Raw genomic sequence first — 27,826 nt, 5'->3', positions numbered from 1 at the left:
CCTAGGGCCTTCAGAAAGAAGGTTGTGGATGCCTACAGTTGTGACAAGGGATTTAAACAAATCATTAAATCATCTGAAATCAGTCATTCCACTGTAAGGAAAGTCATCTACAAGTGCTGTAGATCTCAGGCGACTGCTAATTTATCCAAACCTGGACGTCCCAGCAAAATCAGCCCAAGAACTGAACACTTGTGTGAAGATGCAACTCCCTTTAACACAATGTAGGTACATAGAAGCAGCTGCTGCTTCACCACCTGAGGCCACAGGTCCGCCACGTCCTCGACCCTCTGCAGTTCGCATACCAGGAGAAGGTAGGAGCGGAGGATGCCATCACCTACATGCTGCACCGATCCCTCTCCAACTTGGACAGAGGTAGTGGTGCTGTAAGAATTGTTTCTGGACTTCTCTAGCGCCTTCAACACCATCCAAACTCTGGTCCTTAGGGACAAGCTGAGAGAGATGGGAGTAGAGTCATACCTGGTGGCATGGATCGTGGACTGTCTTAAAGACAGACCTCAGTATGTGCGTCTCGGGAACTGCACGTCGACATTGTGGTCAGCAGCACAGGAGTGCCGCAGAGGACTGTACTTTCTCCAGTCCTGTTCAGCCGATATACATTGGACTTCCAATACAACTCGGAGTCCTGCCACGTGCAAAAGTTCGCTGACGACACTGCTATCGTGGGCTGCATCAGGAATGGGCAGGAGGAGGAGTATAGGAACCTAATCAAGGACTTTGTTAAATGGTGCGACTCAAACCACCTACAACTGAACACCAGCAAAACCAAGGAGCTAGTGGTGGATTTTAGGAGGACCAGACCACTCATGGACCCCGTGATCATCAGAGGTGACTGTGTACAGAGGGTGCAGACCTATAAATACCTGGGAGTGCAGCTGGATGATAAATTGGACTGGACTGCCAATACTGATGCTCTGTGTAAGAGAGGACAGAGCCGACTATACTTCCTTATCTGCAATAAGATGCTGCAGATGTTCTATCAGACGGTCGTGGCGAGCGCCAACTTCTACGTGGTGGTGTGCTGGGGAGGCAGCATAAAGAAGAGGGATGCCTCACGCCTGGACAAACTGGTGAGGAAGGCAGGCTCTATTGTAGGCACGGAGCTGGACAGTTTGACATCTGTGGCAGAGTGATGGGCGCTCAGCAGACTCCTGTCAATCATGGAGAATCCACTGCATCCACTGAACATGATCATCTCCAGACAGAGGAGCAGCTTCACCGACAGACTGCTGTCACCGTCCTGCTCCACTGACAGACTGAGGAGATCGTTCCTCCACCACACTATGCGACTCTTCAGTTCCACCCGGGGGGGTAAACGTTAACATTATAAAAAGTTATTGTCTGTTTTTACCTACATTATTATCAATATTTAATTTAATATTGTTTTTTTGTATCAGTATGCTGCTGCTGGAGTATGTGAATTTCCCCTTGGGATTAATAAAGTATCTATCTATCTATCTATCTATCTATCTATCTATCTATCTATCTATCTATCTATCTATCTATCTATCTATCTATCTATCTATCTATCTATCTATCTATCTATCTATCTATCTATCTATCATATAGTGCCTTTCCTATCTATCTATCTATCTATCTATCTATCTATCTATCTATCTATCTATCTATCTATCTATCTATCTATCTATCTATCTATCATATAGTGCCTTTCCTATCTATCTATCTATCTATCTATCTATCTATCTATCTATCTATCTATCTATCTATCTATCTATCTATCTATCTATCTATCTATCTATCTATCTATCATATAGTGCCTTTCCTATCTATCTATCTATCTATCTATCTATCTATCTATCTAGTTTTATTAAAAATAAGTGTCGGTCATTCTTAAACCGTTCACATGTGAGATACCTGGGATCCTGGGATTCACAGGAATGAAATGCAGGATTCCTGAATTCCCCGAAAATGGATAAATCCATCCGGGAATGGATTCCCTAGTTACAATGAAAACCTGCAGCCAGGACCAGAGTTTGAGACCACTGGGTTAAAGAGTGTAGATGGATGGTCAGAAATGGCAAATGTATCCACCTCAAAAGTGTGCAGAACGTATTGGGGGGTCTTAATATGTCCTGAATCCGCTGTGTGGAAACATTTGTAATTGTAACGTGAAGAAGAGGTTGGACATGTTGTGGCCCTCTAATAGCTACGATTTGAAACTTGGCACAAATCTGCCAGTCCAGGCTTTCTGAATCCACTGGGTGTCAGGTGTCTCCATTTCAAATGAAATCGATGGCACAGTAAAGTGTGCACAATGTGACGGGGTCTGAGTCCACCATAGGAGAGGTTGAGTCTGCTAGTTTTACTGCAGTAGATTTGTTGTAATTAAGCGGCAATGAGCCGGCTGTCTCGGTAGCGTGGCAATAAAATGTTTATGAAATGCAAAGAAGTGAACTGTGTTATGTAAGAGGACCCTCATGTGCCAGCCTTCTCAAGCAGCAGCTGTGAAGAATGCCGTCTGGTGCTGACTATCCCTCATTGACCCCGGATCACTTTCTCATCGCTGGAGATTAAACATTAAACTCATCTCCTTGTGAGAACTGGGCGGAGTCATAGAGATAAGAGGCCCCTTAAGACCCCCCCCCCCCCTCCTTCTCCCCAAGACTGCACCTTGTACCCAGGACTGCTGGCTGTTGTTGAACTGCTCTCATCATGGCTCGTTCAACCAGAACAACAAAGCTCTGCACAGGTAAGTCAAGGCTGCATTTTAAATGGCACTGATTCACCTCGAGGAATGATTAGCCAGCATTTGTGCCTTGACAAGGCAGAACACTCTGGAGAAAGCTGGTGACACCACCAGAAGAGCTGGGATTCTCCATGACCAGTAGGGATGGAAGGCAGTGGGCACTGGGGAGAGGAAACAATAGGATTGTCAGTTGGACAGTGGGGGCCAATGTGTTTGCCTGGTGAGTCCTGTACTGGAATTGGCATTTCAGGAGATGGATGGGTGGCATGACTTTGGAAAAATCTTTACTAGACTGGACTGTGTTCTTCTTGCAGGTGCTGGTGACTACATTGAGATGACTGAGTAAGTTGAACTTATTATTATTATTATTATTAAAATGAACAGAACCCAGCCACAGGGGATGCACAAACCAGTGTGTTTCTTCGTGCCGGTCCCAAGCCCGGATAAATGGGGAGGGTTACGTCAGGAAGGGCATCCGATGTAAAATTTCACCAGATCAACATGCGGAGAACAATACAGATTTCCATACCGGATTGGTTGAGCCCCGGGTTAACAACGGCTGCCACCATTACTGTTAGCCAACAGGGTGCTGGCGGAAATTGGGCTACTGTTGGCCGAAGAAGGAGGAGAAGAAGAGTGAGACGTGTCTGGAGGCAGAAGGAAAAAAGGAAGGTAAAGAGAGTGGAACTAAGGGTAGGAACTTTGAATGTTGGCAGTATGAGTGGTACGGAGAGAGAGTTAGCAGATATGATGGAGAGAAGGAAGGTTGATATATTGTGCGTGCAAGAGACTAAACGGGCGGCACGGTGGTGCAGTGGGTAGCGCTGCTGCATCGCAGTTGGGAGACCTGGGGACCTGGGTTCGCTTCCCGGGTCCTCCCTGTGTGGAGTTTGCATGTTCTCCCCGTGTCTGCGTGGGTTTCCTCCGGGCGCTCCGGTTTCCTCCCACAGTCCAAAGACATGCAGGTTAGGTGGATTGGTGATTCTAAATTGGCCTTAGTGTGTGGGTATGTTTGTGTGTGTCCTGCGGTGGGTTGGCACCCTGCCTGGGATTGGTTCCTGCCTTGTGCCCTGTGTTGGCTGGGATTGGCTCCGGCAGACCCTCATGACCCTGTGTTCAGATTCAGCGGGTTGGAAAATTGATGTATGGAAGAGACTAAATGAAAGGGGAGTAAGGCCAGGTGGATCAGACGTGGATTCAGATTGTTCTACCATGGTGTGGATGGGAAGAGAAATGGAGTAGGGGTTATTCTGAAGGAACAGTATGTCAAGAGTGTTTTGGAGGTGAAAAGAGTGTCAGACAGAGTGATGATTATGAAGCTGGAAATTGGCACAAGTTGGGCGTGCGATGGAGGAGAAAGAAGATGTCTGGAGTGAGTTTGATGAAGTGATGGTCAGAAAGTGGTGATTGGAGCGGATTTCAATAGGCATGTTGGTGAAGGGAACAGAGGAGACGAGGAGGTGATGGGTAGGTATGGTGTCAAGGAGAGGAATGAAGAAGGTCAGAGGATAGTGGATTTTGCCAAGAGGATGGACATGGCTGTGGTGAATACGTATTTTAAGAAGAGGGAGGAACACAGGGTTACGTACAAGAGTGGAGGAAGATGCACACAGGTAGATTACATCCTATGCAGAAGAGTCAATCTGAAGGAGATTGAAGACTGCAAAGTGGTGGCAGTGGAAAGTGTAGTTAGACAGCATAGGATGGTGGTCTGTAGGATGACTTTGGAGATCAAGAAGAAGTGGAGGATAGTGAGGGCAGGGCAAAGGATCAAATGGTGGATGTTGGATAAGGAAGACTGCATGGTTGAGTTTAGGAAGCAGATAAGACAAGCACTGGGTAGTGAAGAGTTACCAGACAGTTGGGAACTACAGCAGATGTAGTAAGGGTGACAGCAAGAAGGGTGCTTGGCATGACAGCTGGACAGAGGAAGGAGGAAAAGGAAACCTGGTGGTGGAATGAGGAAATACAGGAGAGTATACAGAGGAAGATGATGGCAAAGAAGAAGTGGGATAGTCAGAGAGATGCAAAAAGTAGACAAGAGTAGAAGGAGATAAGGCGAAAGGTGAAGAGAGAGGTGGCGAAGGCTAAAGAAAAGACATATGATGAGTTGTATGAGAGGTTGGACACTAAGGAGGGAGAAAAGGACCAGTGGGCGAGACAGAAGGACTGAGCTGGGAAAGATGTGCAGCAGGTTAGGGTGATAAAGGATAAAGATGGAAATGTACTCACAAGCGAGGAGAGTGTGTTGAGCAGATGGAAAGAGGACTTTGAGAGGCTGATGAATGAAGAGAACAAGAGAGAGAAGAGGTTGGATGATGTGGAGATAGTGAATCAGGAAATGCAATGGATTAGCAAGGAGGAAGTAAGGACAGCGATGAAGAGGGTGAAGAATGGAAAAGCAGTTGGTCCAGATGACATACCTGTGGAAGCATGGAGGTGTTTAGGAGAGATGGCAGTGGAGTATTTAACCAGATTGTTTAATGGAATCTTGGAAAGTGAGAAGATGCCTGAGGAGTGGAGAAGAAGTGTACTGGTGCCAATATTTAAGAATAAGGGGGATGTGCAGGACTGTAGTAACTACAGGGGGATAAAATTGATGAGCCACAGCATGATGGTATGGGAAAGAGTAGTGGAAGCTCAGTTAAGAAGTGAGGTGATGATTAGTGAGCAGCAGGATGGTTCCCATGCCAAGAAAGAGCACCACAGATGTGATGTTTGCTCTGAGGATGTTGATGGAGAAGTAGAGATAAGGCCAGAGTGGGTGGAGAAGAGTGTCAGGAGTGATTTGTGGCAGACGGGTATCAGCAAGAGTGAAAGGGAAGGTCTACAGGACGGTAGTGAGACCAGCTATGTCATATGGGCTGGAGACGGTGACACTGACCAGAAAGCAGGAGACAGAATTGGAAGTGGCAGAGTTAAAGATGTTAAGATTTGCATTGGGGGTGACGAGGATGGACAGGATTAGAAATGAGGACATTAGAGGGTCAGCTCAAGTTGGATGGTTGGGAGACAAAGTCAGAGAGGCGAGATTGCATTGGTTTGGACATGTGCAGAGGAGAGATGCTGGGTATATTGGGAGAAGGATACTAAGGATAGAACTGCCAGGGAAGAGGAGAAGAGGAAGGCCTAAGAGAAGGTTTAGGGATGTGGTGAGAGAGAACATGCAGGTGATGGGTGTAACAGAACAAGATGACGAGGACAGGAAGATATGGAAGAAGATGATACGCTGTGGTGACCCCTAACGGGAGCAGCCGAAAGAAGAAGAAGCAGCTCTGTGGTAGTCATGCATACCTCCCACAGGACTGAGTCTTGTCAGTGTAGATCTATTTATTCTGGGCTTACTGCCTTTCCAAATAAATTAAAATATATCTTTTTGCAAGGGTTCTATAACTTTGCTATAACTTTGTTATAATAAATCTGCACACCTTTCTGTAAACATCTTCTCACTTTGTCATGATGGGTTATTCAAATTTGCCTGTTTCAAATTAAATCTCCCACACAATAAAATGTGCAGAAAGTGAAGGGGTCTCAATACTTGCAGGGAACCATTAGCACTGGAACTTGAAGAAGAGTTTGGACACATTGTGGCCCTACAACTTAGAATTTAGCACAAGTCTGCCAGTTCAGGCTTTCTGAATCCACTGGGTAGAATAAAGCTGTCGGGCATCTTCACTCCCGGGGTGTGTATCCGTCTTGCTCGGAACATGCACAATTGAGAACTGATCACGGTACTGTAGGTGCAGAAGGATCAGATGGGACAACTTAACTTACAGAAGTTACTGGACTTTGACAGGCTCTGACCGCAGGGAGGTCCACTAAAGGGAGTCTTAACGTCTGCTAACCTCGTGCACTTGTGGTTGCGGTGATGGAAACTTTAGGCCTCAGAAACATATTTTGGTCTCCTCTTCTTCTCCTTTCTTAAAATGTAGCTGGCATGTAGACAACCATCTGCAGAATTTGAGACATGACCTCTGAAGAGCTGATTGGCTGTGCCTGAAGGGTGTTGTTGCTTAAGTGGGCTGACCTTGTATTGAACAAAATGGTCAGGTTAAGCTGCACAAGACTGTAGCATGGCCCTCCTCACCTTCTTTTGCTTGTTGTGCTCTTCCTGTGATTCAGGGAATTTCTTCATGGGCTTCTGCTTATAGAGTATTCCTACGGAAGGCCACCAGATTGTAAGGAGGAAATAATAGCTGGTCATTCACAGGAAGTTAAGCTGTCCCCCAAAAGCATGGAGGTGTGGACACTTCTTCACAGAGAGTGGCACCTGGAGGTAGTGTGTGACTGGTTTCCTTTACACTGATTACTGACCTCTGGCATGTCTTCCTCTCAGAAAGTTCACCTTCGATCCCAAGGCTGGTATCGACAACCCGGCGCTGGTCATCACGGAGGAAACAGGTAAATGAGTTCACCTCTGCATCTGACACCCTCGCGGTGACCTAGACGAGCTCACATTGTCAGATAATCTTCTAGCCGAGACATGTCGGCGGGACCCAAAAGGGAGGCCTAAATGTGTAGCAGTGTGTCAAGAATGATCTCGATCTCACACCCGATTCGAGGGTTCAAGGCTTTTAGTTAGTCATGAAGACGTGAAGCTGGCCTTCTCAGTTGCATCCAAAACCAGATAGAAATCAAATAAACACATCAGATAAGACAGGATCAGACTTACACAGAAATTCTATGTCGTGTGAAAAAGTAAGTACACCCCACAGAGGGGGACACATTTTTTTCTGCATATTTGAACAGGCCAACAAGGCCTACAGATAATGGTGGTAGACTTGAATGAAAAACACAAGGAAACGTTGCCCTTGCTAATTGATTCAACAACAGTATCAAAGTTTTTAATAGTCTAATGGGGACAGAAAGGAAGTCCACCCTTGGCCTGCAGAAGCTGGTGTTACCACATGCGCATGGGAGGCAGCTAAAGGGCCTGATTAATAGTAGTACCATGCCAAACCAGGGGGTGGCGAGGTGCACTGACTTTCCCTGTTGATCCTCTGCAGACCATTCATGGTGTTCAAGGTGCTATATCCGGGCCCGACCTGACACAGACTGACACGGAGGCACATGTAAAACTTTTATTCTTCTTCACCTGTGGGGCACATCTTCCCCGTGTCCCACAGGCAGTACACAGTCCCGTCACATAAGCACAACAAAGTCACAACAAATCTCTTTGCACCACCACTCTCCCGGCAAGTGTCATCCTCCTCTTCCCGACTCAGGCTCCCGGAGTGGTGGCTGCTGGCTCTTTTGATCAGGCACCCGGAAGTGCTCCAGGTGTTTGATTGCCGAGTTCCAGCTGCACTTCCAGGCGTGGCGAAAACACTGCCCATAAGGGCTCAGGAGTCCCAGCTGCTGCACCCCCTGTGGGACCCAAAAGGGCTGCACCAAACTCCAATTCCCATGAAGCCCTGTGGGAAACCAAGGCACCGCTCCAACCTGGGGGAGTTGCCATCTAGCGTCCAGGGGGAGGTATTAAAGAGTCCATGGTTGCTCCCCCTGAACATATAGCGAAGGGGCGTCCTGGCCAGACATGGGTCCCAGCTGTCCACCACAATGGGAAATCCCACACGTTTCTGGCGCCAATGATGACATCACTTCCAGTCCCGGCCTTTAAAGCCGCCATCTTTACACCTCTCAGTCAGTTCTCTTTTGACCTGTGAACAACCCATTTACCCTTTTGCAGCCAGAGCATAATACACGGGTGGCTGCCCCAAACCTTTTTGATGTTTCCTGGTAATTCTTATGTAGTCCTCCCACCACTGAACTGGCACAATACCTATGACATAGGATGAAATTTCACTGGTGGGATCCTCATTAAACACATCCCAATAAATATTAATGACCAATGGGTCCAATGAAACAATGATATCTATCCCTGTTATAATATTTCAAAGTAATGATTTGTAAACACTCACCCATTTTATTAATTACTTGAATGCAACCACCATGTAAGCACTCCACCTAATCATGGATAGGAAACAACAAAACAAACAAAAAAATAATAAAACGCATTTATTAAACACACCACTCAAGGGATTTTATCACAGTTTAACTTAACTCAATTAATTTGTCTGAGTTACAGCACAGGTAAGGTTCACATATAGAAATCAACAATAAATATACAGTGCATCCAGAAAGTATTCACAGCGCTTCATCACTTTTTCCACATTCTGTTATGTTACAGCCTTATTCCAAAATGGATTAAATTCATTTTTTTCCTCAGAATTCTACACACAACACCCCATAATGACAACGTGAAAAACGTTTACTTGAGATTTTTGCAAATTTATTAAAAATAAAAAAATTGAGAAAGCACATATACATACAGTAAGTATTCACAGCCTTTGCCATGAAGCTCAAAATTGAGCTCAGGTCCATCCTGTTTCCCCTGATCATCCTTGAGATGTTTCTGCAGCTTCATTGGAGTCCACCTGTGGTAAATTCAGTTGATTGGACCTGATTTGGAAAGGCACACACCTGTCTATAGAAGGTCCCACAGTTGACAGTTCATGTCAGAGCACAAACCAAGCATAAAGTCAAAGGAATTGTCTGTAGACCTCCGAGACAGGATTGTCTCGAGGCACAAATCTGGGGAAGGTTAAAGAAAAATTTCTGCTGCTTTGAATGTCCCAATGAGCACAGTGGCCTCCGTAAGTGGAAGAAGTTCGAAACCAGCAGGACTCTTCCAAGAGCTGGCCGGCCATCTAAACTGAGCGATCGGGGGAGAAGGGCCTTAGTCAGGGAGGTGACCAAGAACCCGATGGTCACTCTGTCAGAGCTCCAGAGGTCCTCTGTGGAGAGAGGAGAACCTTCCAGAAGGACAACCATCTCTGCAGCAATCCACCAATCAGGTCTGTATGGTAGAGTGGCCAGACGGAAGCCACTCCTTAGTAAAAGGCACATGGCAGCCCGCCTGGAGTTTGCCAAAAGGCACCTGAAGGACTCTCAGACCATGAGAAAGAAAATTCTCTGTTCTGATGAGGCAAAGATTGAACTCTTTGATGTGAATGCCAGGCGTCATGTTTGGAGGAAACCAGGCACCGCTCATTACCAGGCCAATACCATCCCTACAGTGAAGCATGGTGGTGGCAGCATCATGCTGTGGGGATGGGAGACTAGTCAGGATAAAGGGAAAGATGACTGCAGCAATGTACAGAGACATCCTGGATGAAAACCTGCTCCAGAGCTCTCTTGATCTCAGACTGGGGCGACGGTTCATCTTTCAGCAGGACAACGACCCTAAGCACACAGCCAAGATATCAAAGGAGTGGCTTCAGGACAACTCTGTGAATGTCCTTGAGTGGCCCAGCCAGAGCCCAGACTTGAATCTGATTGAACATCTCTGGAGAGATCTTAAAATGGCTGTGCACCGACGCTTCCCATCCAACCTGATGGAGCTTGAGAGGTGCTGCAAAGAGGAATGGGTGAAACTGGCCAAGGATAGGTGTGCCAAGCTTGTGGCATCATATTCAACAAGACTTGAGGCTGTAATTGCTGCCAAAGGTGCATCGACAAAGTATTGAGCAAAGGCTGTGTATACTTATGGACATGGGATTTCTCAGTTTTTTTATTTTTAATAAATTTGCAAAAACCTCAAGTAAACTTTTTTCACGTTGTCATTATGGGGTGTTGTGTGTAGAATTCTGAGGAAAAAAATGAATTTAATCCATTTTGGAATAAGGCTGTAACATAACAAAATGTGGAGAAAGTGATGCGCTGTGAATACTTTCCAGATGCACTGTATATGCATTGTGGTGGGCAGCTGGGGGCTGTGCCCAGCCGGGACGCCAAGAAGGACTGGGAGAGGGACTATGCCTTCCTCCGGACCATGAGAAGGCAGCCCCCCTGGTTTGTATGGGGACCACGGGAACTGAGCATGGAAGCTCAACTCTATAGGGGCCCGTGGCCACTAAGTATTCACAGCACACTAAGTATTCAAGTCGCCCCAGTCTGAGGTCAAGAGCGCTCTGGAGCAGGTTTTCATCCAGGATGTCTCAGTACATTGCTGCAGTCATCTTTCCCTTTATCCTGACTAGTCTCCCAGTCCCTGCCGCTGAAAAACATCTCCACAGCATGATGCTGCCACCACCATGCTTCACTGTAGGGATGGTATTGGCCTGGTGATGAGCGGTGCCTGGTTTCCTCCAAACGTGATGCTTGGCATTCACACCAAAGAGTTCAATCTTTGTTCTCATCAGACCAGAGAATTTTCTTTCTCATGGTCTGAGAGTCCTTCAGGTGCCTTTTGGCGAACTCCAGGTGGGCTGCCATGTGCCTTTTACTAAAGAGTGTCTTCCGTCTGGCCACTCTACCATACAGGCCTGATTGGTGGATTGCTGCAGAGATGTTTGACTTCTGGAAGGTTCTCCTCTCTCCACAGAGGACCTCTGGAGCTCTGACAGAGTGACCATTGGGTTCTTGGTCACCTCCCTGACTAAGGCTCTTCTCCCCCGATCGCTCAGTTTAGATGGCCGGCCAGCTCTAGGAAGAGTCCTGGTGGTTTTGAACTTCTTCCACTTACGGATGATGGAGGCCACTGTGCTCATTGGGACCTTCAAAGCAGCAGAAATTTTTCTGTAACCTTCCCCAGATTTGTGCCTCAAGACAATCCTGTCTCGGAGGTCTACAGACAATTCCTTTGACTTCATGCTTGGTTTGTGCTCTGACATGAACTGTCAACTGTAGGACCTTCTATAGACAGGTGTGTGCCTTTCCAAATCGTGTCCAGTCAACTGAATTTACCGCAGGTGGACTCCAATGAAGCTGCAGAAACATCTCAAGGATGATCAGGGGAAACAGGATGGACCTGAGCTCAATTTTGAGCTTCACAGCAAAGGCTGTGAATACTTATGTACATGTGCTTTCTCAATTTTTTTATTTTTAATAAATTTGCAAAAATCTCAAGTAAACGTTTTTCATGTTGTCATTATGGGGTGTTGTATGTAGAATTCTGAGGAAAAAATTAATTTAATCCATTATGGAATAAGGCTGTAACATCACAAAATGTGGAAAAAGTGATGCGCTGTGAATACTTTCCGGATGCACTGTATATATCTATAAAAAAAAATCGTTGGCGCGCCTAGTGAGAGCTCATATGCAGTACACAACTTCACATGTACTCACAGTGTCCTTCCAGAACTTTCACTGCACTTCACATTTACCTCTGTGGTGAAACACAGGAGTCTCACAGCTCCCTCTGGGATGACGCCAGGAACTTCGTCTTGATGCGGGATTTATTTGCGTTCCCTTTTTATATAACAAATTTATGTAAAGTAGGCATCCGACTCTTCATTTGTCTGTCCCCTTTTTCTTCAAAGCCGAGCTCTGTTTTTCATCCGTGTTCCAATGAGCCAAACCCGCTCAGTGCCTCTCACGTTTAACACTGACCACCAAAAAAAAAAGTGTCTTTTTTTTTTGTCTGCTGTCGTGTTCTCCACAGCCTTAGTACCAGCTTTCTCTTTTCTTTTCTTTTCCTTTCTTACACACTCGTTCAACACTCTCTCCCCACTTTGCTCTGTCTCCAAATGCTCTTCCTCTCAACTCCCCAAGAAAAACAAAAATCATTGGAGTACTAAGGGCGCACTATACCATGATTGAAAGTGAATAGCACCAATCACATCTCTGTTCCTGCTTTCCCCAAAGCAAAGAAAAGAAAAAAAAAGTTGTGTCACCGATGCTTACTTCTAAGTTTACTATTATGCCCAACTAGGAGGGTGCTACATTTGTGACACCCCTCACCCCTTTAGCACAAATGATATCCTGTAGGATTTCCAAATTTGCCCACCAGTCCCTGATATTTCTGGCCTAGTCCCTCATGAAAAATTCCTTCAGATGTTTGTAGGTTTTCTTGCATGTCCTGCCTGCTTCTAATCCCAACTTTCCAATGGGATCCCAATCCATGCTTTGACTCGGCCAAATCCATAACTCTCCATTTCTTCTTCTCCGAGCCATCCCTTGGTGAATTTGCTAGTGTGCTTTGGCTTATGATTGTGTTGAAATGTCCATTAGTAGTTCGACTTCAACTTTCCGACAGATGGCCTCACGTCCACCTCAAGCACACTTTGACAGGATGCAGAATTCATAGTTGACATGATGACTGCAAGCTGCCCAAGCCCTGAGGTATCACAGCAATCCCAAAACCAGGACATTTAAATCCCACCACCATGCTTCATGGCCGGCATGAGGTTCTTCTCCTGAAATGCTATCCAGCATGTCTACTGTTACTGTAGCCAATCTCTCTCTTTGGCTCGACTGTCCAGAGCACACTGTCCCAGAAGGCCTACATGTTCAGTGTGAAACTGTCATCTCGCTCTGATGTTCTTTCTGGACAACAAAGGCCTTTTTTCCTGGCACACCTCACATGCAGGTGACACTTGTGCTTCTCTTTCTGATTGGGTTACAAGAGTTACCTGCAGATGGAGTTTTGGGGTTCTTGGTGACCTTTTCCAGTATCAGGTGGTCAGCTCTTGGGCCAGTCCTGGATGAATCAGCAGTCATTTGAAGTCTGCACCACTTGTTGATGATTTCCCTTGCAATGCAGTGACTGATTCCAGATGATTTTGGCCATCTTTTTAAATTCCTCTTAGGCGTCCATAACCTTCTATCTGAGGTTATTTAGAGAGCTCTTTCGATCTTGGCATGAGGACACCACACAGAGAACACCAGATCCTCAATATCTCGATATATACCTGCAGACTCCCTAAGGAGGTTCTGACCATTGGCACCTCATCTAGAACCCCTGATTCTAATCTGATGGAACAGAAGTGCCGATAAATGGAGGGCTGGACTTCCTTTTTCCATGTAAAAAATTGCAGCACTTAGGGAAAAAATACCCACTGGCATCCCCTGGGTCAAAAGTTTGTCCATACTGTCAAAAGTAGTCTGTGTTGTCCATACGTTCCTTGAGACCAACGATGAACAATTTAATCCAGATCCATCAAAGGGTGTGGGATTGTATGGGGAACAGACGGACAGATAGACAGACGGACGGACATTCTATTTGATATATACAGATGGGGTCCTGCTAACATTGTAATTGACATATGGCCAGCTAAGAAACTCCAAGAGAAAATAAACCCCTGGAGGATCCATGGTGAGCTAAAACAGGCAAAGTCACAGTCCTGATGACTTAGGCCAACTTCCTTCCATCCCCTTCCAGAACCTTCTACCACATCACAAGAATAGGATGTAAAGAATAATAAGAAGAACCTTAAATTGGAAAAAAAATGACAAAAGAAACATAAGCATTTACAGTTATAGCAAAGAATACAAATTTTTAGAGACGTTCCAGAAAGATCGATAGGTCAATGAGATCAAATTAGAAGTAAGAAGGGCGCAGGGTTTGTGAAATGCATTTGAATAAAAACCTGCAAACATGGGTGTGTGTGTGTTGGGGGGACTACTTGAGAAGTACAGCCCCAGGGCCTCTCAGACATCGTCTTCTTCATTTTCAGATGTGAACTTTGTCCCCTCTCCCCGGCGCTGCCGCCTGAAACGCTCCGACGAGGAAACTTTTGGCTTCTGCCTGCGTCTGGAGGAGGCTACTGAGGGTCATGTGATCAGACAGGTGGAGCCCTGGAGCCTCGCAGAACGCAGTGGACTCCAGGACGGAGACCGCGTGCTGGAGATCAACGGGGTTTTTGTGGACCACCTGGAGCACAACAAGGTGAGTGAGAGGTCCCCCTATTAAGAGCTTAATGTCTAGCCAAGTGTTTTACACAAACAAGCAATCTTTATTTTATATAGTGCCTTTCTACATCAAGCAACCATCCCATGGTAATTTACAAGTCGAGAGGCTTAGCACAACTACTTAGAGTCGCAAGAAAAAGTCAGTGAGGCCTTTGAGATTCCCTGGATTGCGTCATTGACTCATTGGGGTCTGATCTTCATCATTGTGGTCTAATCTTCATTAAAGTCTCAATTTTAGACACACCCAATCTGACTTAACTAATAACACACACACACACACATTTGGACATTTCATGTCATTATTGAGCACATGGAGTCACCCAGAGACAGAGTGGGAAGCTTATTCAGGCCAGGAATCGCAAGTCTAACCCTGGCCCGGCCACACAATATACGTCACTTTTCTTGTAGAGGCACAGACTCAAAAAAAACCCAACAAACTCCATTTTGTCTTGGAATTTTTTATGAATGAGGAGACAGTGGATTCAGCTTTCACACACACACTTCACTCTTAAATACTAGGGTGCTTTGCCCCCTGCTCGCTTTGCTCTCCAACCCCCCGGGCAGGAACTACACTCTAGCCACTTTGCAGCTGTGCCACTCTCGCGTATGGGGAAGCGGATGTACAATTTAAACAGATTGTTATTTTCATGGGAATTGTTACATATGCATAATAGACCTAACTATTTTACATTACAGCGAGTAATTAACCATATTAAAAAATAGTAAAATGTAGTAAATTGAAAATTTCATGTTGTGTTCGAGTTATTCATTGCATTATACATTTTCGTTCTGTTTGGCTTTGAAATTAACATGCAAATACTTTTTAAACTTACACTTTTACTGTAAAACTTCAGTAAAAACAATCTTTAGAATTAACTTTTCGTCAACATCGCATTGAATTTTGATTCCGTGTTTGGACTTTCATCGTGACAACATAACGTATATTTCTTTCTCTCTGATAAATAAACTGACTTTTTCGAATGTTTGTCCCTGTGATTTGTTAATTGTCATAGCAAAATCTATTCTAACAGGAAACTGTAAATGTTTTAATACGAATGGCATATCAAGATCTCCTTTGGTGTCTAATGTTATCGCTGAAGATGGAGTACATTACTTTTCTTGTCGCCTGTTAAAATTTTACATGTCAGAATTGTTCAACCAAATTTGAATACAACCAAATTGTCCTATTGCATAGCCCATCACTCAGACATAAATTACGCAATAACATTACGATACACCCTTCTTTCAACAGTAATTCGTGCAGTGAAAAACCGGACGGAGTTAACGGTTTTAGATATTCTATAGGATATTGTAAGTTGATGTTTTCATCTTCCACACCATCACCACCAACTGTTTCAGCATAGTCTATTGATACACATTTAACCAAGCTGCCGTGTAACCGATCGACAATTTTCGTGCTAATTCATTTGACTTTATCGTTTTGCGGTGCTAGGATTGCCTGTGTACTCATTTCTTCTGTTGATAACCCTTTGTGATGAAATTCTTCATTAAGATTTGGACATAATAAGTCTTATCTTATTGGGAACTTAAAGTGAGGAAAACGTAAAAATTTATAAGAGCTGAGAGCGCAGGAACTGTGTCTGACGAATGAGAGGTGAGAGGACCGTGGCCTTGGGCCGTTAACCTAAAATGGTTGAGAGGAGGGTGGGACTTGAGAAAATCTCTTGGCAATAGTCTCGTCTCGTCTTAAGATTTTCTTTTATAATATATATATATATATACAGTGGAACCTCGGTTTACGAACGTCTCGGTATACGTACAACTCGGTTTACGACCAAAAAGTTCGCCAAACTTTTGCCTCGGTTCACGACCAAACACTCGGTTTACGAACAAGCCAGGTTCCCTTTCGGTTTGTTGATGTTCATTCTCTCCCTGTGCATTTCCTGTGCAGCGAGCGAGAGAGAGCACGCGCACACGCACACACACACACACACACACACAGAGAGGCAGCGCAAGAGACAGAGGGCTGTACACACACACACACACACACACACACAGGAACACGCGCGAGAGAGGCGTGTGCGCACACACACAGGAGCGCTCTAGACAGACACACTGTGAGCTGCAAAGCTGATCGCACCCCCAGAGAATACAGACGCCCCTGGGAAAACCCCTAAGAAACATGGACAGACTACCTTCACATTCCTCCTTTCCCTTCTTGCCGGCTCTGTCGCGTAATATGCCTCTCGTGCGGTGCTCCGCCTTCTTAAAAAGCCTGCACGGGCTTCTTTCAGTTTGTTAAATTGGTTGCTTGCTTCTCCTTCTTTCTCTCTCAGACAATCTGTGCTCCTGGCGGAGCTGTCATCTCTGACTTGTCATGGAGCACGTTTAAACTGTTGAAAAGAGACAAATATTTGTTTGCAGTGCTTTGAATAAAGTTCCTTTTTTTCTACAACCTCCTGTGTCTCTGTGTAAATCTGTGACCCAAGCGTGACAATACACACAGGCGCTCCAGGCTCGCAAAAGAGAGACGCACGCACACACACACAGAGCGATTGAGGGACGCATAAGTTAGAGAAGGCTTGTTTTTGTTTTCAGTTATGTTTCCGGTGATCGGTTCGTAGCCTGCATTGTTGCAGTGTTACTTTTCTTGGTGGTTTATTAAATTACGGATTTTTCAAATGTTCCTTTTTTCCCCTGTGCTTAAAACTCATTAAAAAAAGTGTTTTTAGCGAGAGCGGTTCCTAGCACTATAGCGCGAACTATTGCAGTGTTAGTTTTCTCTGTTGTTAAAGGTTTTCTCAGTGTTATTCAATGTTTTTACATTTAGTTTACCATTACGCTGTGCATTCTATGGTATAATTAACTATATTTGTGCTTAAAAACTGAAAAAATGTATATATTTACATACAGTTTCTACGGTCTGGAACGGATTAATTGTATTTACATACAATCCTATGGAAGAAATTGCTTCGGTTCACGACCAACTCGGTTTACGACCAGAGTTGTGGAACGAATTATGGTCGTAAACCGAGGTTCCACTGTATATATATTCTCTTTAATAAAATCCCTTTGTGTGTCCAGGTGTCCGTGTGTGTGTGTGTCTTCTGGTGAAGTACGCACGCGCATTGCTTCTGGTGAAGGGGCACGGTGCGATGCGTGATATTACTGTCAGAGAAACTTAGAGGCGTTTTACGGAAATACAAACCAGTATTACTGCGAGAGGAAATTAAAGGTACACAATTCAGTGACGCATATTACAGCCACATTCAAGCCAGTAGTACTGTCAGAGGAGATTAAAGGCATATTACCGTCGCGCGCGCCTGTATTACCGCCAGAGAAAATTAAAGGTATATTATGGACGTACAAGCCAGCGAACGTACAAGCCAGTATTACTGTCACAGAAAATTAAAGACACACAATACACGGCGGCAGCCAACGAAGAACAGTCAGCTCAGCAAGTAAACATCAACAAAAGAAAGGCTGAAAGAAAGAAAAATACGACCAACAAAAAGAATGACGTCAAAGTCCCTTGCCATTTAATATAGACTGTTCATATTAATGTTTATGCACTACTGTTCTAGCGCCCGTTATTGTAATGGACTAAATGACTAGTATATATATATTTATATATTGTGATGGATGGCCGGCGAGAGTTTCCGGCCCTCACCCCCAGGTCGCCAGGAGGAGCTCTCCCGACAGCATGGACATGCCCCGAATTCCAGCTGGGCCTCATGGACCTTGTAGTTTTTATACACAGTCCTGCTGGATACCTTGGGGACCGCTGGGAGTCGCTGTAGGGAGGCTCGTGGACTCTTACGTTCCCTATAACCTGGAAGTACATCCTGGTCACATGAACAGGAGAAATGACGTACTTCCAGGTTGAAGAAAAGGACTTTTACTCTGACCCGGAAGTAATAAGGACTTGTGGACTGTTGGGCAGGAACACTTCCGGGTCAGGGGGTATAAAAGGACTCTGGGAAAGCCCAGACACTGAGCTGAGCTGGGAGGTAGGGTGGCGAAGTGTCTGGGAGAGGAGGAGTGATTATTGAGAGAGAGAGAGAATTGTATTTACAAAGAGAATTGATTTATATGAGTAGTGTGGAGTGGAGGGTGCTTTGTGCACGTGATTATTTCAAAATAAAGAAGTCTTGGACTTTTACCTGGTGTTTGGCGTGGTACCTGAGGGTGAAAGAGGTCGATAACTACCTCAACTGCTACAATATATATTCATACTATACTATCAATCTTATTTTCTATTATTCCTTGTTCTATATGGTATTATTATTCACATAATAAATATCACACTGCTTTAAATTTTCTATACTTTGTCTTCATATCTAGAGATATTGAGATAATAAGGTACAGTACATATTAAGAGCACCTGGGGCAGTCAGAAGTTTGCCATCCATTCTGATCTGCAAGGTTTATTAAGGCTGAGGGTGAGAGCTCCACCCAATAGTAGGGAACAGGACGTAAAGTAAGGCATTCTTGGTTGATAAATGGCCAATAGCCAAGGGTGTTGAACCTTTGTATGTCTAAAAATATTCCTAAGAGACCAGAGTAATGTTTAGGTCTGAGATATATTTAAAACATCATATGTTGTTTGTGCCGATAATAAGTAAGTTTCTTGAAGTGTTCAGAGAGTGACAAGTTGTGTCTGTGTTATTCATAAGGGCACTTGTGTGGTTTGAAGTGCTAGAGATTAACAAGCTGTGTATGCGTCATTCAGTGGGCACTGTTGTGGTTAGGGTCTGTGGTTGTGTGTGTATATCTGTGTGTGTGTGTGTGTTAGTCTTAAGGTGCCACAGTAGACCAATGAACCTGATGAGTACACTTATCCTTGAAGAAAATTGGTAAAGGGTAAGTAGGGGGTATTTCACGATAACACAAGAGCTGTGCAATCAAAACATCCCAGAAATATGGAGAAACTGAAAGAGATTTGTAAAGAAGAGCAGTTCAAGATTCATCCTCAGCGTTGTGCCAGTCTTAGAAACAGATACAGGAAATGTTTGGTAGAGGTAGTTGCTGCTAAAGGAGGATCTATGAGTTATTCAAATCAAGGGGTGACTGTAAAAGATGACTCAATGTGCTCATGAAAAGTTCAACTGGGTATGTGTCATGGAGTGCTTGTCTAGAATTGTGACTTAGATGGACATCAAACCACAATTTATTAGGAATCAATGAAGGAATCTTAGGGATCCCAAAGGGTTCCCTGACTTTTTCTTGTAACTGTCAATTATATCCCACAGTCTCCTTAAGTGTCTTCCTCAGGGTCATAGTGTAGTTCATCGGAGGATAGTGGCCTAGAGTCCAGTTCCTCAACTACTAACCAACACTATCTGCATCGTCAGTGCTCTTCACTGGTTTTGAGGTCTTCAATGTGTTTCTGGCAGGTTGCACAAAGAATCCAAGCAAGCGGACTTGTGGTGTCCCTCCTGGTACTGGCTGGACCAGACTATGAACGGGCACGAGCGCTAGGAATTGACCTGAGGCCTTTGGCATGGATGCATGGACCTCACCTGGACCACAGAACTCCTCGACTTTGTTACATCACAGCAGATGTCAATGCAAGCTTTGGTTTCAGCATCCAACCCACAGAGGGTATGTTTTTGCCGGAGGTGGCGTATGGAGGTGGCACAGTACGTCCATTCAGCCTGCTGACTCTGATTTCTTTCCCCCACAGGTTTGAAGGATAAGGTCATTCTCAACACAACAGTCGATGGACCAGCTGAAGCAGCAGGAGTTCAAAATGGAGACAGACTGATCTGGATCGATGGCACAGATGTGTCCGACCTGACACGCTCAGCCCTGAACAAGATGGTGAGCCCTGATCAACCTATTTAGGTTTAGGTTTAGGTTTATTTGTCATATATAGGTTACCACAGGGTCAACATACAATGAAATGTGTATGAATTTGACCCCCAGACTTAGAGACACACGGCACGGTGGCGCAGTGGGTAGCGCTGCTGCCTCGCAGTTGTGAGATCTGGGGACCTGGGTTCAATTCCCAAGTCCTCCCTGCGTGGAGTTTGCATGTTCTCCCCGTGTCTGCGTGGGTTTCCTCCGGGCGCTCCGGTTTCCTCCCACAGTCCAAAGACATGCAGGATTAGGTGGATTGGCGATTCTAAATTGGCCCTAGTGTGTGCTTGGTGTGTAGGTGTGTTTGTGTGTGTCCTGCGGTGGGTTGGCACCCTGCCCAGGATTGTTTCCTGCCTTGTGCCCTGTGTTGACTCGGATTGGCTCCAGCAGACCCCCGTGACCCTGTGTTGGGATTCAGCGGGTTGGAAAATGGATGGATGGATGGACTTAGAGACACGCTCTTAACCGGGATTGTTCCTCCTCAGGTTCGCAAGTGCCACAATCATGTGACCTTGCTGGTGATTGACAGTGCCAGTGAGGAGAGTTACACACGGAGAGGCATCACTATAGTGCCCGCAATGGCAAAACCTAGCAACCTGCCCCACTTTCCACACAAGCTGTTCTTGACACAGGGACCAGAGGGTTATGGCTTTCTGCTCCGTCAAGAGAGGACGTCTGCGGGGAGAATAGGTGAGACAATATGGCAGCAGCTGAGGGCACACATGTCCCCGGCTCTTCTTTTTGCCAGTTGTTTTCTCTTGGCTCCTCCTATTGGTGTCTGTTGTTATGTAACTCTAATTGCACAGCAGTCACATGATAAGAAGTGCAAGGGATATAAAAGGAAGGGCGAGGGTTGGAGCTCCAGGCAGTTTGTGACTGCAGATAGCTGAGGTCCACACCCTGTCAACTTTTCACTCCCCGTCTGTGTCTCTGCAGCTCATTTCCTTCAAGAAGTGGATCAGGAAAGCCCAGCTGAGCATGCTGGGATGTGTGATGGGGACCTTCTTCTGGCTGTGAATGGAGATCCAGTGGAAGGTGTGGATCATGAAGACATAGTCGCCAAAATCCGGGCAAGTGGCAGTCAGGTAACCCTAACTGTCATTGATTGCAAAGGCAGTGACTTCTACGCTCAGGTAAGTTTTAGTAATGGTGGTCCACTTTAGAGTGCAGTGGGGAACAGCTTTCACCAGAAGAACATTGTCTTTACAGCTGCGCCTCTCTCCCCTTGCCTTCGTGGACCACTTGGAACTGAAGGAAGAAGAAAGCAGGGTGCAAGAAGAAGTGCCTACATTCTGAGGAGCTCCACATCCTCACAGCTTCATCTGAAAGGTGCTATGATGAGGATAGGTTTTGTAATAGATTGGAGGTGTGACTCAGTGGTCCAGTGATTAGTGCTGCTGCCTCACAGCTCCAGCAGTCACAGTCTCAGTCCCATCCTGGGCCCTGTCTGCATGGAGTTTACATGCCCTCCTCATATCTGTGTGCATCTTCCCTTCAGGTACTCTGCTTCTCCAACCACATTTCAAAAACACGTCTTAGGTGAATTTTCAACTCTACAATTGGGTCCAGTGTGGAAGTGCGTTTGTGTGTGGTACCCCAACTAGGGCTGCTACCTGCTTTATGCCATCAAGATACCTACTGGAAAATTTGAAACAGGAGACTCTGGTTAGAAAATGGACAAATGGACAGATTTGTGTGGAAGAAAGGGTAGGCCACCAAGATAAGTACAAGAGACCGAAAACTGGAGAATCTATTTAGAAATGGACAAATGGACAGATTGGTGTGGAAGACAGGGAGGGCCACCAAGATAAGTACAAGAGATCTAAAACTGGATAATCTGGTTAGAAATGGATGAATGGACAGATTGGTGTGAAGGAGAGGTCCACTGTGGCATGGAGTTTAGAAACTGGGGTTGGAGCTATCTCATAACCAATACTGAATTGTACTGAGACCAAAGATACTTCAGATTACAGTGCATTGAATAACATTTACAGTGGTGTCCTATCACTATGAAGTCCTGCAGTAGGGAGGGACAAAAGTGTAAAAATGTCAAAGTGTAATATCACATTGACACAAGTATTTCTTGCTTGTTACCTTTCTATATTTCTTGAGCTTCTGTGAAAGCTACAGTTATCATACAATCTTTCAAGAACAACAGAAGCATCACCATAATATTAGATTGTCATACATCCTCCTACACTTCCACTTACATTGGGACATCTTGAAACTGCTGTTTAACCAATGGCACCTCCAAGGGGTGGAAAAGGGTGGCCAAGGCCAGCAAATTAAAATACTGTGCACACCCTGGCCACTTACAGTTGACTTCAATGGGTGAACCGAGTAGGTGGAGTTGACTCCAATGGGTGGTCCAAGTGGGAGGAGTTGACTCCAATGGGTGGATCAAGTGAGTGGAGTTTACTCTAGTGGGTGGTCCAAGAGGGTGGAGTTGACTCTAGTGGGCGGTCCAAGTGGGTGGAGTAGACTCCAATGGGTGTTCCAAGATGGTGGACTTGATTCCAATGGGTGGTCCAAGTGGGTGGAGTAGACTCCAATGGGTAGTCCAAGTGGGTTGAGTAGACTGCAATGGGTGGTCCAAGTGGGTGGAGTAGTCTCCAATGGATGGTCCAAATGGATGGAGTAGACTGCAATGGGTGGTCCAAGTGGGTGGGGTAGACTCCAATGGGTGGTCTCCAAGTGTGTGCAGTTAACTCCAATGGATAATGGGTGGTCCAAGTGGGTAGAGTAGACTGCAATGGGTGTTCCAAGTGGGTGGTTGATTACCAAGGGTGCCCATGTTGGTGCAGTGGACTGCAATGAGTGGACCAAGTGGCTGGGTAGACTGCAATGGGTGGTCCAAGTGGGTGGAGTTGACTCCAATGGGTGGTCCAAGTGGGTGGGGTAGACTCCAATGGGTGGTCCAAGTAGTTGGAGTTGACATCTAGGTGCAGACCTACGGAGCTCCATCTACTTACACTATGGTATGTTTAAGATGAGGCTTGTGGGATTGTTATCTGACTCAAATAATGCAATGGAGGGTCTCCACCTACTTGGATCTTTAGGGTGGAGGCTTCAGGCTGCAGAGACACCAGACTCAACAAACTCTGATCAACCAACAGAGTTGAAACTTTTGAGACATTGGCGCCCTCGTTTTTGCAGAGCTCTGAGTGCTACTCCTGGAAAATTCTGGACAGTTTGAAAAAAGCAAGGGATCCAAATACTTTCTTAAGTCACTATATAGTGCCATTCACCCCGTGTGGGCTGCCTTGAGTCGTTTCAGTCAAGTCAGTGGCTGAAGGTTACAAAGGGACTCCTCTATTTTTACCGGTCAGCACTAACTTCAGTATGTGTTGGGCTGTGTTTGAGGACTGTCAAAGCTGTAAGGTTCTTCACTGCCTAGAAGACCCCAGAAGATTTTATGGCAGCTCTGAGTTTTGGATGGTCTCTGTTGAAATTACACATGATGAGTTCACTCTCTTGGCATCACACATACCATTGAAAGTCCCACTGCGAGACACACTACTCCCTCCTGACTGTTGTAGCATGTAGGAGAAACAGCTTTATGTCCAGTGCCTCCTGGTGAAGCCTTGGAGCCTTCCTGCTGGTTGTTCTGGCATCATGGGATATATGGGGTGACTTGTAACCAACATGGTCAGAGCTTTGAATCTTCTGAGTTGTACTGATATGGACAAATTTGTCAGACCCCTACCAGCTTATTGAAAAAGTGCTGTGTGCTCCCTGAAAAGTGATGACATGACCAGCAGTTGTCCCCTGTGTACCTGCAAGCCTTTGAGTAAAGCAAAAGAAGTGTGACAAGAGATCAAGTGTGGATTATTCTACAAAGATCTTCCACAATGGTCTGGACACGTTTGTTGGGACCCCAAGAAAAGATCCTAAACAATTGGAATTGAGTGATTTTTCAAACTCACTGTTTCCCTGAATTCATAGCACACAAGTCTCCAATCATACCATCAGTCATTCAATCGATTTCAGTGGAGAAAAGCCATCACTCCGTTGTTTGGTGTCATTGTGTGTCCCACTCTGAACATGGAGCTGAGAAAGCAAAGGAGAGAGATGTATGAGGGGATCAGAAAGAAAATGACGGACCAGCATGTGAAAGGCAAAGGCTAGAAGACCACCATCTCCAAGCAGCTTGATGTTCCGGTGACAACAGTAGCAAAGATTATGAAGAACTTGAAGGTCCACAGGACTGTAGCCCACCTCCCTGCACACAGCCGCAAGAGGACAATCGACTCCAGAATGGGCAGAAGGACAGTGACAATGGTAGATAAAAAGCCAAGGACAACTTCCAAAGAGATACAAGCTGAAGTCCAAGGTTGAGGTCCATCAGTGTCTGATCGCACCATCTGTCACTTTTTGAGTTACAGTGGGCTCAACAGAAGAAAGAGAAACATCAATAAGCTCCATCTCAGTAACAGATTATGGACCCTCCAACAGGACAATGAGCCACAACACACAGCTGAGGGCACCTAAGTATGGCAGATAACAAAATATTGGACAGGTGACCTTCTGATTTGAGCCCCATTAAACATGCTGGCTGAAGAAGACCCCCTTCAAGCCTGCTACGGCTGGAGCAGTCTGCTCAAGATGAGTTGGCCGAACTACCTGCAGATATGTGCAGAAGTCTCATGGAAACCACCAGGAATTGCTAGCTTGCAGTGATGGCCTCTGTCGGTTGTGCAACAAAATATGAGATTAAGGGTCCTTTCATTTTTATCCATGCCGCTTTCATTTGTGTTATTATTTGAAACATTCTATGGAATCAAAACCCTAAAGCAAAATCTGATTTTTGTTAAATACGGAATAAACAATGATTATTGCTGATGATCTTTATGAGTTTCAAGTTATTGCACATACAATTGTGGGTCCTTCTTTTGTCATGGAGGGGTACCAACACATTTGTTGAGGTCTGTACATGCGAATGCGGACACTGAGGAAGAGACAAGCCTGATGTTACGACTCTGCTCACCCGAACCCCATGAGAACGTCATTGACTCAGGTATAGAAGGTAGGCCTGCAACGGAAGGTGTGAGAAGTGAAGGGGTCCGAAGACCTTTGGATTCCAGTGTTTGATCCCTCCATGCTAAACTTGAAAACCCTGCTGCTCTGACTGTCAGAAGACAATGTTGAGACAGGGATGGTTTGTAAATTCCAAAGGTGAATCTCAGACACGTCATTAAATATCCGAGGAGGTGGGCCAAGATGGTGAAGCCTCTACTTGGGTACAATGAAGGCACTTTGCTCAAACGATTTCAGCATAACGTGTAACTTATTAAGTAGGTCAAGAGTGACAACAGAAATTAGTGTTGTGTCTTGGCAGGGTTGCTTCTTTCTATTATTGCTTCTCTGAAGGAATGTGGTGTGTGACCTGTAGGGGGTGTTGCAGTACCCCAAACTCCAGACACAAGTTCAGGTTTAATTAAAAGGTTTATTTAATCTCATATCTTAAAAAAAGGGCTTCTCAACACCATTTGCACAACCACAATTCTTTCTTTCTTTCTTTCTTTCTTTCTTTCTTTCTTTCTTTCTTTCTTTCTTTCTTTCTTTCTTTCTTTCTTTCTTCTCCTTCACTCCTCCAGGTGGGCTTTGTCCGTCCTCCACACCCGACTCCAACTCACCTGGATGAAGTTGAACGTCTTCTTTTACTTATGACCCCAGGGGCACTTCCGTTGCCAGGGCATAACCCACTGGAAGTATAGGGCACAGACACCCGAGGGGCACTACCTCTGAATGTTAATGGGCACTTGCTTTGAATATTGAGGGGCACCAATTATGTAACCAAAGCAGTGTGCCCTCCATACTTGCTCTACTGACAACGAAGGGCTCCATTTTGGTAATCAAATGGGTGCACGCTCCCCACCCTAAAAGGGCTGCTGTAGGCTTTGGATGGCACTGGGCACTAGAAAGCCAGTCCAGTACCAACCAACCATGAAACAATGAATTACTTCCTCAGGTAGCGCTGCAGGTGTTCGGATGTCCAGCTTTACCACTTCCACCGGCTCAGACACTGGACTGGACAGCACTGGGATGCACTACATGACTCGGTGCACATAATTCTGATGAAAAATAAAAATAATTTAACTGTGCCAGTCAAGTAATTGTGTTTACTCTGGAGAGATTTTATACAAAGTGCAGCATTGTTTTTCCCCAATGCTGACTCCCAAAATGGCTCAAAGTGATTCATTTTACATATCAGAACTCTATTATATAGTGCCTTTCATATCTATCTATCTATCTATCTATCTATCTATCTATCTATCTATCTATCTATCTATCTATGATATAGTGCCTTTCATATCTATCTATCTATCTATCTATCTATCTATCTATCTATCTATCTATCATATAGTGCCTTTCATATCTATCTATCTATCTATCTATCTATCTATCTATCTATCTATCTATCTATCTATCTATCTATCTATCATATAGTGCCTTTCACATATCTATCTATCTATCTATCTATCTATCTATCTATCTATCTATCTATCTATCTATCATATAGTTCCTTTTTCATCTATCTATCTATCTATCTATCTATCTATCTATCTATCTATCTATCTATCTATCTATCTATCTATCTATCTGTCATATGGTGCCTTTCATATCTATCTATCTATCTATCTATCTATCTATCTATCTATCTATCTATCTATCTATCTCATATAGTGCCTTTCATATCTATCTATCTATCTATCTATCTATCTATCTATCTATCTATCTATCTATCTATCTATCTATAGTGCCTTTTCTATCCATCTATCTACAGGGTGGTCCAGATCTAACTAACTTTTAATACAATGCAATGCAATGATTGCATAGTTAGATCTGGACCACCATCTATCTATCTATCTATCTATCTATCTATCTATCTATCTATCTATCTATCTATCTATCTCTCTATCTATCTATCTCATATAGTGCCTTTCATATCTATCTATCTATCTATCTATCTATCTATCTATCTATCTATCTATCTATCTATCTATCTATCTATCTATCTATAGTGCCTTTTCTATCCATCTATCTACAGGGTGGTCCAGATCTAACTAACTTTTAATACAATGCAATGCAATGATTGCATAGTTAGATCTGGACCACCATCTATCTATCTATCTATCTATCTATCTATCTATCTATCTATCTATCTATCTATCTATCTATCTATATAGATAGATAGATAGATAGATAGATAGATAGATAGATAGATAGATAGATAGATACTTTATTAATTCCCAAGGGGAAATTCACACTATTCATCTATATAGAAATTCATCTATCTATCTAAAAGAGAATAGATATATGAAAAAGTATTACTTTTTTTATAACGTATATATTTTGAGCTTCTTTAAACATTTCACTACAATTTGTACTGTGTGTAATTTAATATGACAAATAAAATTTATTTTGATTTGATGTTACCATCTCCAGTACAGAAGATGGCAGTATTGCACCACAGAGTGTTAACAATTGCCTGAAGAAGAAGAAAAAGAATCCACAGTCGTACATTTACCCGGCAACGACAGTACCCACACTCGCTCACTTAACTCATATTGCATCAGTCGT

The 27,826-nt window shown here is 44.6% G+C and overlaps 1 protein-coding gene across 2 annotated transcripts; it reads left to right on the top strand.

The window, feature by feature from the left end:
* The first annotated feature begins 2,659 nt into the window (after positions 1-2,659).
* Positions 2,660-22,282, top strand: nherf4a (NHERF family PDZ scaffold protein 4a). Of its 2 annotated transcripts, XM_028792612.2 has the most exons (9): positions 2,660-2,728; positions 3,040-3,067; positions 7,062-7,126; positions 14,185-14,396; positions 19,777-19,984; positions 20,067-20,203; positions 20,728-20,932; positions 21,179-21,375; positions 21,452-22,282. In XM_028792612.2, the coding sequence occupies exons 1-9, from the start codon at positions 2,692-2,694 to the stop codon at positions 21,536-21,538; spliced, it is 1,176 nt and encodes a 391-aa protein (XP_028648445.2). In that variant the 5' UTR covers positions 2,660-2,691; the 3' UTR covers positions 21,539-22,282. The 2 variants fall into 2 exon arrangements, with proteins under 2 accessions (XP_028648445.2, XP_051788274.1); XM_051932314.1 differs by lacking the exon at positions 2,660-2,728 and having other exon boundaries at positions 2,834-3,067.
* The last annotated feature ends 5,544 nt before the right edge of the window (positions 22,283-27,826 follow it).

This window comes from Erpetoichthys calabaricus, chromosome 9, assembly GCF_900747795.2.
Source record: "Erpetoichthys calabaricus chromosome 9, fErpCal1.3, whole genome shotgun sequence".
In the NCBI taxonomy this organism is placed as follows: domain Eukaryota; kingdom Metazoa; phylum Chordata; class Cladistia; order Polypteriformes; family Polypteridae; genus Erpetoichthys; species Erpetoichthys calabaricus.
Note: the sequence above shows the minus strand (reverse complement) of the source record. Positions and strands in the feature narration are given on the sequence as shown.

Bases quoted from the DNA above. Each gene is read 5' to 3' on its own strand.
- nherf4a (XM_051932314.1), top strand. From the start codon at position 2,979: ATGGATGGGTGGCATGACTTTGGAAAAATCTTTACTAGACTGGACTGT. The intron at 20,204-20,727 runs GTGAGCCCTGAT...GTTCCTCCTCAG, and splicing joins GCTCAGCCCTGAACAAGATG to GTTCGCAAGTGCCACAATCA. The intron at 21,376-21,451 runs GTAAGTTTTAGT...TTGTCTTTACAG, and splicing joins GCAGTGACTTCTACGCTCAG to CTGCGCCTCTCTCCCCTTGC.